The sequence below is a fragment of the Enhydra lutris genome, unplaced genomic scaffold (assembly GCF_002288905.1).
Source record: "Enhydra lutris kenyoni isolate GAN:26980312 unplaced genomic scaffold, ASM228890v2 scaffoldscaffold54, whole genome shotgun sequence".
Lineage (NCBI taxonomy): Eukaryota > Metazoa > Chordata > Mammalia > Carnivora > Mustelidae > Enhydra > Enhydra lutris.
The window spans coordinates 5,482,762-5,497,763 of NW_019154138.1; the positions used below are offsets into that span (position 1 = coordinate 5,482,762).

Genomic DNA, 15,002 nt, shown 5'->3' on the forward strand with positions numbered 1-15,002 from the left:
AATTACTGTCACATGTAGTTTAGCAATTAATTTTGAAGACATTTGTCTAAAGGTTTCACAACAGAATATAAAATGGTTCTTATTGTTATGTAATGTTAGTTTCAATTCACAGAAAATCTCTTACCATCAGCTCTGCTTCTGATGGGTCCGAGGCAGATCATTTCTTTGTGGAACACAATTGCCTTCTTGTAGATGTGATTAGGCACCGTTCTAAGACTGTTTGAACACTGATACCTGTCAACTAATACATCTTATGAAAAGCTTCAATTTAGACATAAATTTTCCTACAGCAAGAAATCTATAAATTTATAATTAGAATCTCTTGCTGTTCAATATTTGTACATAATACAGAGTACAAGAGGATTATGAAATATTGAAAGCTGAATTCATTATTCATAGCCCACAACATACAGTAAATATTCTTTGAAATACAACAACAACTTTGAGGAATCCATATCCCGTTCTTTCTGAATGTCTCACGCACAGGAACTGTGGACACCATAACCCACACCCTCATTTTTGCCAGATTAGGATTCTGGTCAGGGTTGACACTTTTTGTTTTTAATTTTCATTTTATCATAAGCAGTTTAAGACTGTTGCCAGTGGTAATTTGCAATTTTTATCAAGACCTCTTCATTATAGCTTCTGACAGGACAGATGCTGTAATTAATCATGCAAGACAACTGGGGATAGTGGTTCACACTGTTCTCAAAGAGGAGCCACTACAGAGCAAGAAAAGGGGGGAAGAAATGAACACTGAAATAATTATTTTCACCATCCTTTTTAATAGCAATAACACAATGCCGTAAGTTCTAGCCCCAGACAGAGGACAACCGCTTTTTCCTCTATACTTACCTTGACACTTGCATCTTAACAAAATGATCATTTAAAAAAAAAAAAAAATTCCAATTTTCTTAAGAGGTCCTGGATTTAGACCATACGATCCAAATTCCTAGCAACGAATATCCTATTTCCAACTGAACACAGAAGATGATGCTTTGGCTCAAATAAATGTTGGTATGTGGCGTCCTTTCCCATCATATACGTATTCAAGGAATCGAAAGTGAAATTTGACATATCATTTTATTTGAAAAGTGAACATTTTCCTGGTTGTTGCATCAAAATACAGTCCACAGTTTTTACTGAAATGTGTTTATTCTATAGCAAGATAAAAGCATTTTTGTTTTAGTTAAGCAAAATACAAACAACTTAATTGCTGCTATCATAACTCATAAAAAAGTATAAAACAGCATAAAAACACAATAAGCAACGTAGCAATGAATGGTTTATGTCACCAGTGTTTACGTTAAAGCCTCGTTTATGAAAACTTTACAACACATGATATGAAAACTTACAACTTTGAAAGAAAATATTTACATTGATTATTCAGATGTGGTGCGTTTTTTAAATATTCTACCGGTATCACATCATAATAAAAACTCTTGCATTTTTTTTAAATCTTAACTTTTTGTAATAACTGTTTTCATTTAAGTGCATTTCCCTTTTTAAAAATACAGTGTTTTTATTTTTCGAAACTTGTCACTCAAAACACAGAATATAATATTCACATTCTTTTCCTCTAATTGGAATGAGTATAATGGGCTAACAGTGGCCATAGATATCGTTACAACATATACTGTGGTCTGATTTGGAGAAGTCATGGGTTAAAAAAGTGGAAATGAGTCAATAATGGAATCTAATCACTTGCATTTTTTTTTTTTCTTTTCTGGAGAGATTTAGGAAAAAAAAATAAGAGCTTTGGCAAAAGTCTGTGATTTACATTATTTTTTTTTCATGACAAAAAATGCCATCAACGATTCACGTCATACAAATGTTTGTATGAAGCCGGATCTTCATATTTCAGGTAATTAGGACTGTGCTTTTTATTTTTTTAGGGCTCCGGAAGTTCAAATAGCCTCGAAGTGTGGTTTATTCACTTCTGGGGGGAAATAAGGCCGTTTTCTATGACTCAGAGAGGCCAGTCTACAGTCATCACTATGTCCCAGGATTCGTTAAACTGTTTGATTCACATATTGTAGGTATATAGCCTGAATAAATAAAAAAAGGCATCACATAAAAGAGCACAGCTTCTCTTGTTTAAAAACAAAGTGATTTATAGTCAGCTAGAAGATGATACTCAGCTACACTGTGTTCTTATTGCCTATCTAATAGACACTTGAGAGGACCATGTGATCTGTTACACGTTTCCGCGTCACCGACAGCAACTTACGAGCCGCGGCCGCGGGCGCGCGGCGGACCCTCCTTCCGTGCGCCCGCCGCAGAGCGCACCTGCCTCTGCCGCGGGCTTCTTCAGAAAATACTGACCTGCGACAGTACTTGAGTCTGTGTCTGAGCCTGTATTTGCGACTGGTGCTGCTGGGAGGCTGGCTGGGGGCTCCCGAGGGCGGGGAGGGGCGACGTCATCTGGGAGGCGGCGGGGGAGTGCTGCCGGGGGGAGGGCTGGGACGGGTGCTGCATGTGCTGCAGCTGCTGCAGCTGCATGTGCTGCTGCAGCTGCTGCTGCAGCTGCTGCTGGCTGATCTGCTGCTGGAGGTGCTGCTGCTGCTGCTGCTGCTGCAGGTGCTGCTGCATGTGGTGCTGGAAATGCTGCTGCTGCATCTGCTGCTGGATCTGCTGATGCATCTGGTGCTGCTGCAGTTGCTGCTGCTGCATCTGCTGCATCTGCTGCTGCTGCTGCTGTTGCTGCTGCTGCTGCATCTGCTGCTGCATCTGCTGCTGTTGGGTTTGCACGGAAGGGCTCACTTGGGTGGAGGAGGCTGAGCCCACCAGGGTCGCTCCCATGGAGCTTATCAGCGGGGCCCCAATGTTCGATGGCATGTTGGCTGCGATAGTGACCGACGCCACGATCTGGTTCATGGGGAGTCTCATGGTTAGGGGTTTGGGGGCGATTGACCGAGGGAGCGATTGTTGGAGAGTCTGAGGGGAGGCCGACACGGTTGCGTGTTGCGACAGCGGAGGGTTGAGAAGGAGCGAGGATGTCAGATTGGTGGACGCCAGGGTCTGCTGAACGGAGCGGATGGTCTGGGCTTCTGCTGATTCAGCAGCAGCCTGCATCGTTGGGGAGAAAAGTCCCCAAATATTAAGACAGCCAGAGACAGACAGATTGAACTGTTTTTAAGTACTGTAAATGGATTTTTTTTTTCAAAGATTTTATTTATTTATTCGAGAGAGAGAGAGAGAAAGCGAGAGAAAGCATGAGAGGGGAGAAGGTCAGAGGGAGAAGCAGACTCCCCGTGGAGCTGGAGCCTGATGTGGGACTCGATCCCAGAACTCCGGGATCATGACCTGAGCCGAAGGCAGTGGCTTAACCAACTGAGCCACCCAGGTACCCCTGTAAATGGATTTTTAAAACATGACTGCCGTTACTCATTCTTCCCTAGACCCAAGTCTCTGGTCATGTGACTTTTTAGCTTCCCCTCCCCAGAGGGAGAGTGAAATCCCCCACCCCTGGGATCTTGGCCAAGCCTGGTCCCTTCTAATCGCTCTGGGAATCCGCCATCACCATGTGTGTGGTAAGGGACATACGGCCCAGTCACCACTCGGAAGTCAGCCCAGCCCCCACGAACCTCCAGGCTGACTGCAGACTGAGAAGCAGGACCAGCAGATCCTGTGGGGCCGAGACTGCGTAACTAGCCAGTTCTCTGGTACCCTCTGAGATAAAGACTCCTCTGTTTTGGGAGTCTTTGGGGCTGGTTGTTACACAGCACGATGTAGCAAAAGGTGGCTGATACACTTCTTCAGCAGTTAAGTCTGAGCTGACCTGCATCACTAAGAAGCATATTGAAAGAAACAGAGTATTGACTGCCTGCATTCCAGTTGCGCTCAACTAGTTAACAACTTTGTGACTTTGGGCAACTTAATGTGCCCATCTGTTCCACACTTTCCTTACCTACAAAATGAGGTTCTATGGCATTTACCTTACATAGAGGTTTTAAGCATTAAACTGACTCATATTTGTTAAGCATTTAGAATAGGACCTGGTCTACAGAAGCATTTAGCATATGTGAGTAATTTTTATGAATTAACAGTTACTATTATCAGAAAGCCACGACTCGAAAACATCAGGGTTCTGCACGGGCATAGCAGTGTGGGACCGTGCTCACGTGAATGTAAGAAAAATGTAACTCAATTCTGCAGAGATACTAAATGGAAGTATAAGAAATATAAGAAATTGTTTTAGTTGACCTGGTATTTTCAAAGATCTCCACAATTTACCACAGGAGTCCTAGATGAGGGGAGAATGTTCAGCACTCAGGTGATCCCATAACCTCTCACAGGATAAGAATAACTGATCTGATGTGAGGCTCAACGACAGAGAGAAATGACCTATTACATTCTGCACTGAACATACACAAATATAGCCACAAAAATAAATACTTTTACTCATGCAACGGTGATGGACATAATTGTGCTTACTATTTTTTCTTATTTGTCACAGAATTAGGTGTTTCTGGAGGCATCGAGCTGATATCCAGTCTCGTCAGTGATACGGAATGCTTACTTCCAGATTTGTATTACTCACATTTTAAAAATCTACTGTGAGAAGGAACCTGAGAGGTGATCTTGTATTGGAAATCACTCAGTGTGGGAGAAGCCAAGGCTAATGGCTTCTGTTTGAACACATTATCATTGTAAAGCACCATGCACCCATGGACAGCTCTCTGGTTTCGTGCAGAGGCTTGGTGGCCTCGCATGCCTACTGGAGGGGCACATGCTAAAGCCTTAGGGTAAGAAGAAACCTGCAAAGACTCATCCACCATCTTAAAAAACCGTTAAATCACCCATAAGGTAAAATACACACAGTGTGGTACATATTCACAAGAAAATAATTCTTATATACTCTAATGTTTAAAAATCACCCAGCTAGTCTTAGTATGAAACTACAAGGGAATCTATATTTAGACACCTGGGCAATCATACCCGTGTGCCTTTCAGATGCCACCCTAGGGGCGAATAGAAATGAGTAGATGAAAGAGGTCTTGCTTGCCTGCCAGGTTTACTCCCTTATGTTTTACTATTAGGCTATTAATTTTTGTTGGTTGTTGGGAAGATTAAAAGTAATATAGTACAGTGGCGCCTGGGGGCTCAGTGGGTTAAAGCCTCTGCCTTCGGCTCAGGTCATGATCTCAGGGTCCTGGGATCGAGCCCCGCATTGGGCTCTCTGCTCAGTGGGGAGCCTGCTTCCTCCTCTCTCTCTGCCTCCATCTCTGCCTACTTGTGATCTCTCCCTCTTTGTGTCAAATAAATAAAATAAAATCTTAAAAAAAAAAAGTAATATAGTACAGAAAGATCTCAAGAGAGGGGGCCCAGGCTCTGAATGTAGGGGCAAATGTTAAATGCATGTATGATGCAACCCTACTCACGATTTCTAATGAACATTGAATTTTTGCTGCCCGTGACCTCATTCCTTGGATGAGATCTTCTATCTGGGGCACAGAGTTCAAACTTGGGCTTCCCACATGATGGCCTTTAACTTGAGGACCAAGATCACATGCCCCCGAGTCTCTGCCCCCATGATTCTTTCAATTATTTGAATATAGTCTGATTTTCAGTCTTTACCATCATGGAGGCAACCCTCCAGAAGGGTTTTCAGCTGGTTACCATTCCTTTTTAAATTGTAGGGGCCAAAACAGAATGAATTCTTCAGATGTGGTCTCATCACCACGCGGTACAACGGATACTGCTTCATGTGAGCTCACCACTTTGGACGCTATCTCATACGTTTGGTTCAGACTGAAATTATTCGGAACATCTACCTCAAGGACTATCTTAGTTCCTGCTAGGGCTCTGAATATAAATTAAGGATGCTCTCAAACTGCGCTAACTTAATGAAAAACAAAACAAAACAAAACAAAAAAAACCCAACAAACACTATTTTAAGATTTTTTTCCTTTTAAATTCCATCTTACTGGTTTTCGGGAATCACTGACTTCCATTCGGAGCTACTTCTGAATCCTGATTCTGGAACACATATGTAACTTTCACAGTACCCCTTCCACCTTAGTGACAGACTCGATGAGTCCAATCGTGGTTGCTGTTTCCCGAATGCCTTTTGAGATACCCGCTCTTGGCTGAAATCCACGTGTGGTCAATTATTCATGCTCTAATGCACAAAGATCACCTATTCCTGCTTCTGGGTAAATGAATGAATAAATGATCCACTTAGGAAGTACATGTACACTGTTCCTATTCACGTCACCCCATCTCATTAGCCAACTATATACCTCCCTTCTTAACATCTGTAGCCCACACATTCGGCTGTTGTCTGCCAATATGCAAATCTGAGGCCAGGACTGGTACATCTTACACGATGGGTCTTGCAGTGCCTCAGATAAAGGTTTTACCATTGACCTGATGAATGTTTTCTCTTTCTAATGAAGTGGAAGGTGTCCTAACAGCTGGCAGTGGAAAAAAGGGAGGACCTCTCCTGATCTGATTTGAGCAGCTGCCAATGGTACATCTTAATATAAAGAAAAAGCAGCTCAGGCGAGGAAGAGAAAAAAAGGAATGACACCCTTTCTAAATGGCTTTGCTGGCAACGCCTACCATGCCTTGTAGCCCTACGTGGTACCTGAGGCAACGCGCAAGATGATGGAATGGAATGCCCGATTGCCAGAGGAAATACATCAAGAGCAAAAACATTAGTTCAAGTTATTCTCCCCAAAGCCTCTCTAAATTCTAGGAAGGCCAAAGACAAAGTTAATTAAATCTTAAAATATAACCTAATAGCTCATGCTCCTTTTGGATCAAGGTAATAATAATCTAGACTGACATTTGCTTTGGGATACTGGTGCATTTTATAATACACCAAGGTCCATTTTATACTCTATGTATAATACATATACATGTCTTTTTTTTTTAAGTACTTGGAGCATAATTTTATTTTAAATAATCATGAGGTTTATTTATTTATCTGATGGGGAACAGTTTGGTCAAAAATGCGACACCCCCTATTACAATAATATAACCACTGGAGAATTTACTTTAGGATGTCCCAAATATGACCAAAACACCACCTGTTTAAACAGAGGACATTCGCATAGATCTCAGTCCCCGACAAAAAGCAAAGATAAAGAGGCTATTAAAAACCTGTCTACCTTATTTGTGTCGTTAAATAGTTTCAACACGCAGAAAGAAAGACCACAGAATCTTCTGGAAACAACTCAAGATTCAGCAGCTTCCATTAACTCCTACTTTCTGGGCCATCACTGTGGTCATCTCTCATGGAAATGAGTTTATGAGTTGTCCAAGATGTCTTTTTTTTTGTCAACTCTAAGGGGAGCTGCCTTGATGTTTTCAACGCCCAGGGGGTGTTCTCAACGCCGTGACTCAGAGACCCGCCATCCCCACGCAGGCTTACCTTAGAAACGAGGCTGGCCCGGTATGCGGCCAAGGCCTTTAGGTACTCCTTTTTGGCAGCTTCGGTTTTCCTTTTATACACCTATTAAAAAAAGACCACAATTAGCACCACCTTTAGCACACAGTTTCTCAGCCATAAAATCACAGCCACGCAAATGAGGTCACAACTGAACTCACCGAAAAAGTTGGTCTGTGTGGCTTTGATTTTCAAATGTGAACACACACACACACACACACACACACACACACACACACAGACATATTAAAACAAAACCCTGCCATGCTCATTAGAGCACAATCTTGATGTTTCCAATGATAAATGGAAACAAGATTTCCAGTTGTAGCACAGATACCTTGAGAGAAACAGTGGAAGGCCTCACGCTAGGGCAGGAGATAAAGTGCAAGAAGAGTCAAATTGGCTACCAAGTATAAAATTACAGAAAATCGCAAGTTTCTCCATCAGTGCCTCCTTTCCCTCACACATATTTCTAACCCGCACCAAATCAGAGGATTTAAAGACCAACCACAACAGGTACGTGTTGTGAAGGCACAAGAGAAAAGAGGAAACCACCTTGGGTTTCTTTGGAAGGAAAAAAAAAAAGTCAGGAATGAGAAATTTCCGTTAGTGAGGCCAATGAGTTACATAAACAAGTCCCAATATATTAAATGTGATGGGCGCTTCCTTTTCTTAACGGTGTCTGATGGCCGTCTGTTAGACCAAAATGCAACCATCTTTCCGGAGATAAAAGAGGTAGGAGTCTGCCAGTCCCCTTAGGATTACATTCCGGGGACAGAAAATCAGTGTGCCACATACAACAATAAATGGTCAAATTCTACAGCTGCACTGCACCATCCCAAGCTAGTAGGAATGAGGTCATGATTTCTAAAGAAAAATCAAGGATTTTCCCCCCATGTTCATTTCTGAGATGGTGATTCTATTTTGTTACTAAGAGAGGTCCATTCATCTGAGGACATGGAACGTCCATTCCTACTAATCGTCATTGGGAGTTTCACACAAGGAGCAAGGAAGCCATTCTTCCTCTCTGTTTTTGGCGGAGATGCTGTAAGGGGAAGCCCAGGAGTCCAGACCCTAAGGAAGTATCTCCTGCCAGCTTGGCTAATCACTCAATACCTCTCATATGGCCGAGCTTTTCAATGACCTTGGAATAAAATTTCAAATGCCCAGTGATGGTAGTGAGACTCGCGGAGGTGGGTTCAAAGTTTGGAGACCCACCAGGACGGCATAAGGGTTTGGACAGATGATCAAAGAAAAGACAAGAGGGATGGACCTAATCCCTTTGTAGTGCCCTTTCTGAATAAAGGGGGCAAATTTCACATTACTTAAAATGAAAAGATGATCATCAAAATTTAGGTGGGCAGGATGCCACCTGAATTTCCCCAGTTCTCCTCTGAATGGGTTCTGAACACGCACCCTTAAGGGGGACCGAGAAATCCATATAACTGGAGAGGGGCTTGGATTTACTCAACTGTGTTTCTAAATTCCATAGCTTAGAAAGGCCTTGATGAGAAACAGTCATATTAAGTGAACTTTCATGCAGGAAAGATGTAAGAGGGGCGCCTGGGTGGCTCAGGCTTAAGTTAAGCGTCTGCCTTTGGCTCAGGTCATGATCCCGGGGTCTTAGGATCAAGTCCACATGGGGCTTCCTGATCAGTGGGGAGTCTGCTTCTCCCTCTCCCCTTTGCTCCCTCTGACCCCCGTTCATGCTCTCTTTCTCTCTCAAATAAATAAATAAATAAAATCTTAGAAAGAAAGAATGGAAGGAAGAAAAGGAAAGGAAAGGAAACGAAAGGAAAGGAAAGGGAAAAAGTCCAGGAAATACTCTGGTGACTTTTTCCTATATGGCCATGCTGGGTCTTTACCTTACCTGCTTTTGTTCTTCTCCAAGGCTGTCCCACATGGATGCCACGATTTTTGAGACCTCTCCAAAAGTGGCATTGGGGTTTTGCCCTTTAATTGCAGCCTGTGTGTCCCTGAAAAACAGGGCATATGCTGACACTGGCTTCTGGGGCTCGTTGGGGTCTTTCTTTTTCTTTTTCTTTGGAGTCTTGGGCTTCTTGCCAGTATCTGGAGCAGCTCTTTTCTCTCCAATGGCCTGCAAAGCAGGAAGAAAATTCACTGCTTAGAATGTCCTTGCAGAGAAGGTGGCAAGACCTACCCAGGTCCGCAACTGTACTGTGAAGGTTTTGTTCAGCTGATTCATCAATAGAGGAATCCCCAGCAAAAGCAGGGGAGGGGTGAGTTTTCTTAGAGTTAACTGGACAGCAGAGATTAGCATTTAGAACATTGATTAATGAGACCCAGAAGTATCTTCAATACATTCACAACATATGCTCTAAATAGCAATTATGAGTAATGAAAAACAGAACAGTCTCTGTACCAGGCAAAGACGTGCGTGCGTATGTGTGCATGTGTGTGTGTGTGTATGTGTGTGTGTATGCATTCCATGTATACACATACAATATTTTACATTTTCAGAGGCTTCAGAAGTAACTGTAAGTAATTCAGGATGTTGATCTTATCCAGATATTTTAAATGAGGTCCCTGGCCATAGTCACATGAATCGACTTTCGCAAAGTTTCATTTTTTTATTTTACCAGAATGTTACCTTGCTCATGGGTCTCCAGAAACTAGCAGAAATTAGCTACAATCCCCGAGCTTGCACAATAAAAGAAAAGTCATCTTTATTTCTTTAAGTCATGATAACATTCGAAACAATAGGCTAACAAGAACTATAAAAAATGTCAAAATTCCTTTAACTGGAGATAGAGAGGAAATTTTCTTCATTAAAATTAAAAACCTCTAAGAGTGCAATGATTGTTAAAATCACCAAGGCTGAAAAGAAGACTGATAAGAAAACAGTCCCACGGAAAGTAACTCTGTTCAAAAGCTGACTGCCACAGGGACAGTAAGTGCCTCACACATAGTTACCATAGGTACGCTCTGAGATCAAGGCCACAGAAATGACCTGGGTATAACTCTCCACTTTCATATACCCTGGAGCTCCAGATTCACCTGCTACTCCCATCATCTAATTTCAGTGATCATATAATATACTTATTAGAGAGGCAGGAGGAAAAATTTATCAGCCTTGCATTCTCTCCCTAGATTACAACAGGACTGAACTGAAGATCATTTTGTAGCTAACTTCATCGGGAAAGCTGAAATATGTGACAAAATCGGTTTTAAAAGCCAGCCGTGGGGAAGATCAACAGAGATAGACTCAAGTTACTAACAGATTGGTTTTTTAATGGCCTTGAGTCTCGGATCCTAAATTCAAATTTTCCGAGAGTATCATTACCTCCTGAATGAGAGTCATTTGGAACTTAATCCGATTACTAAAATTCTTAAGGAGAAGACTGTGAAGTAACTTGTCTCTGAGAGCTCTGAACCCTCAAGATGGGGGAGAGCCATAAGTCTACTTCTCTGTGAACCCCCCTCGAGTCATAACAACTGTGTACTTCACACAAATAGTTTACACACCTCCAATGGTGGTAAGCCACATCTCAACTCTCCTCCAAAATGCCATCTTTCATAACTCACGATTAATTCAATCATTTTCAATAATGGTCTTTTTTTTTTCTCTAAATTCTCAGGATAAATGAGTCTTATTTATTTCTAGTTAATGAATCTGAACTTTTAAGAGACTCGGATTCTTTTCAGTTAGAGACTGAACAGGAGCCAAGTTTTCCTTCAGTGAAAAATATCACTTTAGCCCCACAGGAAAAAATATATATATAGGGACACAGATTTTTCTAATTGAGTCCAACAACTATACTGTTTTCCTGGAAGAAAAGTTGATACTGTTGGCACCAACAATGCCCCAACTGATGGCAAGGTGAGAGTAATTTCCAGGGCAGCTCGATCTCTCTCTCTGTAAACCAGCATTCCATGGTGACAACCTTTGATATTTCCCTTGGATAACCATGACTTGCCCTAATCATCATTACCTTTGAAGAGTAAACCTGAAATGAAGAATCTCACAGTTTAAACAGAAGCTCAGAATTAATTCTCCAAAGGAAACCTGAGCGTTGGGGAAGGGGGAAGGTGGAAGGTGGAGTTTACCCTCAATGATGATTTTAATCTTTCTTTCTCAGCTCAGGTGCTTGGAAGATAACCAATTGGATTCTGTGCCTTTACACAAAACCTAGACGCTTGCTTACAACGGAGTAAGCGAGGAGTCGCAGATAAGGTTCTCCTTAGCCAGGACAATTTCAGAGTGGTACAAAAGTGAGTAGAAGATCTGTGGCCATGTGAGTGAAATGAAAGGAATCCATGTGACTTGTGTCCTGGCCAGTTGTAACTTAGCAGGGCCTTTTTCACATCTCCTGAGTTTCTTTATAATCATTGTTCTCAGGTCACCTTCACAGAAATCTGTGAGCAGAGACTGTTAATACATTAATGCATTGACCCCATCTGTGTCCAGCAGGGTGCTAACATGTCCAGTGAGGTGCTAACATGTCCAGGGGGTGCTAATGTGTCAGGACAGATCAAACCCTTCTTCTTCCAATCCCTGCAATATATTCTTACCTCCCTTCCCTCCTCTTCCTCACTTTCAACCCTCTCTAGTTCCTCTTCTTCCATTTGCTACTTAAAAATAAATGATGCCCAGGGCTCTGGCCTTGACTTGTTCCTTACACACACTGAGAAATCCCGATTACTTCCATATCTTCACATCTAGGTGCTGATGGTCCCCAAATGTGTAGTCCCACCCCCCATGAACTGAGTTCTAGACTCAAACATGGCTGCTTTGATTTCAACCCAGACCATGCCAAACTCTCATCTTCTCCATGGGAGAAAAAGTAACACTCCTCTTTCTGGGCCAATTCTCTCATTCCCTAATAATCCTTGCTGGCTCTCATACTAAAATCCCATTTATCTTTCATGCCTTCAAATCCCAGTGGATTACCAATCCCAGTGGATTACCTCATGATTCTCCCTCTTACTTAAAAGTCTCGCTCATCTGGTACCTCCTGTCCATTCCTTCCTTGGCTAAAAGGAAACACTTCATAGCAACTGTTGATCATTTCCTTTCCTCCAGTCCCTCCCTCTGTAATACATTCTCTACACAGCCAAAGCCATCTTTCTAAAGCATGAGTTGCTTATGCCCCTCCTCTGTGCAAATAATTAATCAGCTCTCAACTACCTGCAGGAGAAAGGCTACCACATTTCAGCGACTGCTTTCTTCAATTCCTATTTCTTTCTTCCCCACATCAAACTGTTCATGATACTCATAAATTGACGTGTACTTCCACTGCTCCCTCGACCAGAATGCTGGCCTCTCTCTTCTGCCTCACAAACTTTTATGTATCCTCTTAGACCTAATTCAAATATCACCTTCTCAATAAAGTCTTCCTCAAATCACTCTCCCAAGCAGAATCGATTACAATCTTAGCACACCAAGATACATCAATTATACCTCTAATCACATCTAATCACACCTGGAGCTAGTATTAAACATTGCTTTTCATCCCCAGTGGGGAGTCCCCCAGGTAGTAATTCTCTTATAAATCTTTATATCACCAGAACCAAGTAAAAGGCCAAGCACAGAGTAGGCGTACAAAATATGATGAAAAAGGAAAGTACCCAGGACAGGTAACTTTAATGAAACAGAATACCTTTCTAAGCACTCAGAAAAGTCCTCCCTGAAATTAAGTTTTGATTTCAAACCATGTATATTTGAATTATCATTCTCTATGAAAAAAGCAGAGATGTGGAATGATTATAACTTACTAAGTGATCAACACAGAAGGTGTAAGCCTGTCAAATATGACAGTGGCTCAGCCAACTAAGTGGATGAACCTTATCCACATGAACATTAACCCAGAATCAGAGCACTTCAGAACTCCTGGGGAATCTAGCGGAAGTCCTCCCTTCCGCAGAATGGGAAAATCACGCCTATAAGAGTTAAGTGACATTTCAATGCCTTATAACCAGTAGGAGAAGCCAGATCTCCCAATTTCCAGTGGAATACGCTTTTTCACAGAAAACAAGTAAGTAAAAGAGAGAAGAAAAAAATTAAACTGTCATGAATTTAAATGCTAGCCAAATGCAGAAAGAAGGTAATACCATGAGTGAAATTCGAAGACACAGCATGGGGTGATTCCAAGTTCTTAGGTAGTGACATAACGAAGGCAGTCAGTCAACTTACTCTGTTGGATTCATCACCATCCTCTTCATTGATGGAGCTGGAAGGGGAAGGGGTCGCAGACTTGCTCGCTGGTGGTGAAGGAGACGTGTGTGGCATACTGGCACCTCCCAAATTCAACCCCAACTGGGCGCTGAGCTGAGACTGGTTGATGGTGGTGAGCTGAGTGGGAGGCATGATCCCAGAGCGAGCAGCATCAGTCATGTGGACGATGGACCTCATGATCAAGGAGTGATCCTGACGGTACTGGGGCACTTGTGTGTGGCTCTGGTCCTAAAAAGACAACAGACAATGGTGGGGGTGGGGGGGGGAATCTTAGTCTTCCCAAGTATCAACAAGCTGAAAATGTTAGCACTGGTTCCTTAGATAGGTCTGACCTAGTCCAGGATGATAGTCCCTGTTCATTAACTCTAAGGACTCATGCCCCAAAAGTTGAAAGGTCAAAAGCACAAAGCCCAAATGGTCCAGCCTCATTAGTCTATTTCACTCTAGAACTGTCACTGAATGACTTTTAAAGAAAATAATAAAAGACCTGGCAGTGAAAGAAAACGTCCAACTCTTATGGAGGAAATGGGTAAGAAAGGGTTGAAGCAGAGGCTCAGGCCTTTCTGGCTCAGCAGTTGGTCTAGTCCTCCATCCTTCTCACACACACTTTCTAGCTCCATTCCCCTTGACCCAGCTCTGTGAAGGAAAGTGAATCCAGTCTTTATTTTATCCTTCCGGGAATGCATCTGACATGTAGAGAGGACGGGCTTAGGGAAGCAGAGAGCCAACATCTGTTTGCTTCAGGGCACCCTTTCTATAAAACCCTCTGTGGTTAACCAGAGGGTCATTCCAATTCTGAATTACATTGTCAGAGGCATCTGGAAGTCATTCAATGTCTTTGGAATTGGATATCACTTTCTTCTTCTTAAACCTGCCTTGTTTTCTTTCCTTCAACCCGCCATGATTTAATGGGCTAATGGATTTTAAAAATATGTATAAGGAGGAGGTAGAGATCGTCAGAATTAATTTCTCTGAAAATTACTGCAGTCCCTTCGAAAGTAGCCTTCTGTTTTTGGCAGTCATGTAAAAGGCTGTAGAGTTGTTGCCGCTGCTTCTTTTTATAATTCCAAAGAATCAAAAAAATGAAGACATGCTTTCAAACAACTTACTTTAAGACTTGTCATTAAGTGTGAGTCTGTGATTTTTACTGAAGCCAAATTCTCTTGACTCACAGTCACCCAGAATCCAATTCTATACACAAGCCTACAAATTTTTAAGTGTTCTTCTTTTGAGTCTTTCCAGTAACTTATTTTTGCTTTTTAAAGAGGCAACAAAATGAGTTGTAAATATCTAAATTGGAACATTTGGTTTCTTAATATTAAATATATAAATGCCACTAAGTAAGAAGCCATAGCTATCAATACGGAACTGGTTGAATAAATTATGATCTACCATACTACAAAGTATTAT

The 15,002-nt window shown here is 42.0% G+C and overlaps 1 protein-coding gene across 2 annotated transcripts in view; it reads right to left on the reverse strand.

Annotated features, from left to right (window-relative positions):
- Positions 1-1,749: 1,749 nt before the first annotated feature.
- The window catches only part of LOC111157354 (TOX high mobility group box family member 3), a 106,503-nt gene continuing 93,250 nt past the window's right edge, over positions 1,750-15,002 (reverse strand). For both annotated transcript variants that reach the window (XM_022518695.1, XM_022518694.1), the window contains exons 4-7: positions 13,551-13,820; positions 9,267-9,494; positions 7,382-7,462; positions 1,750-3,069 (exon numbers count right to left, since the gene is read on the reverse strand). In XM_022518695.1, coding sequence (XP_022374403.1) covers positions 2,311-3,069; positions 7,382-7,462; positions 9,267-9,494; positions 13,551-13,820 — 1,338 coding nt within the window. In that variant the 3' untranslated portion in view covers positions 1,750-2,310. The remainder of the gene's footprint in view (positions 3,070-7,381; positions 7,463-9,266; positions 9,495-13,550; positions 13,821-15,002) is intronic.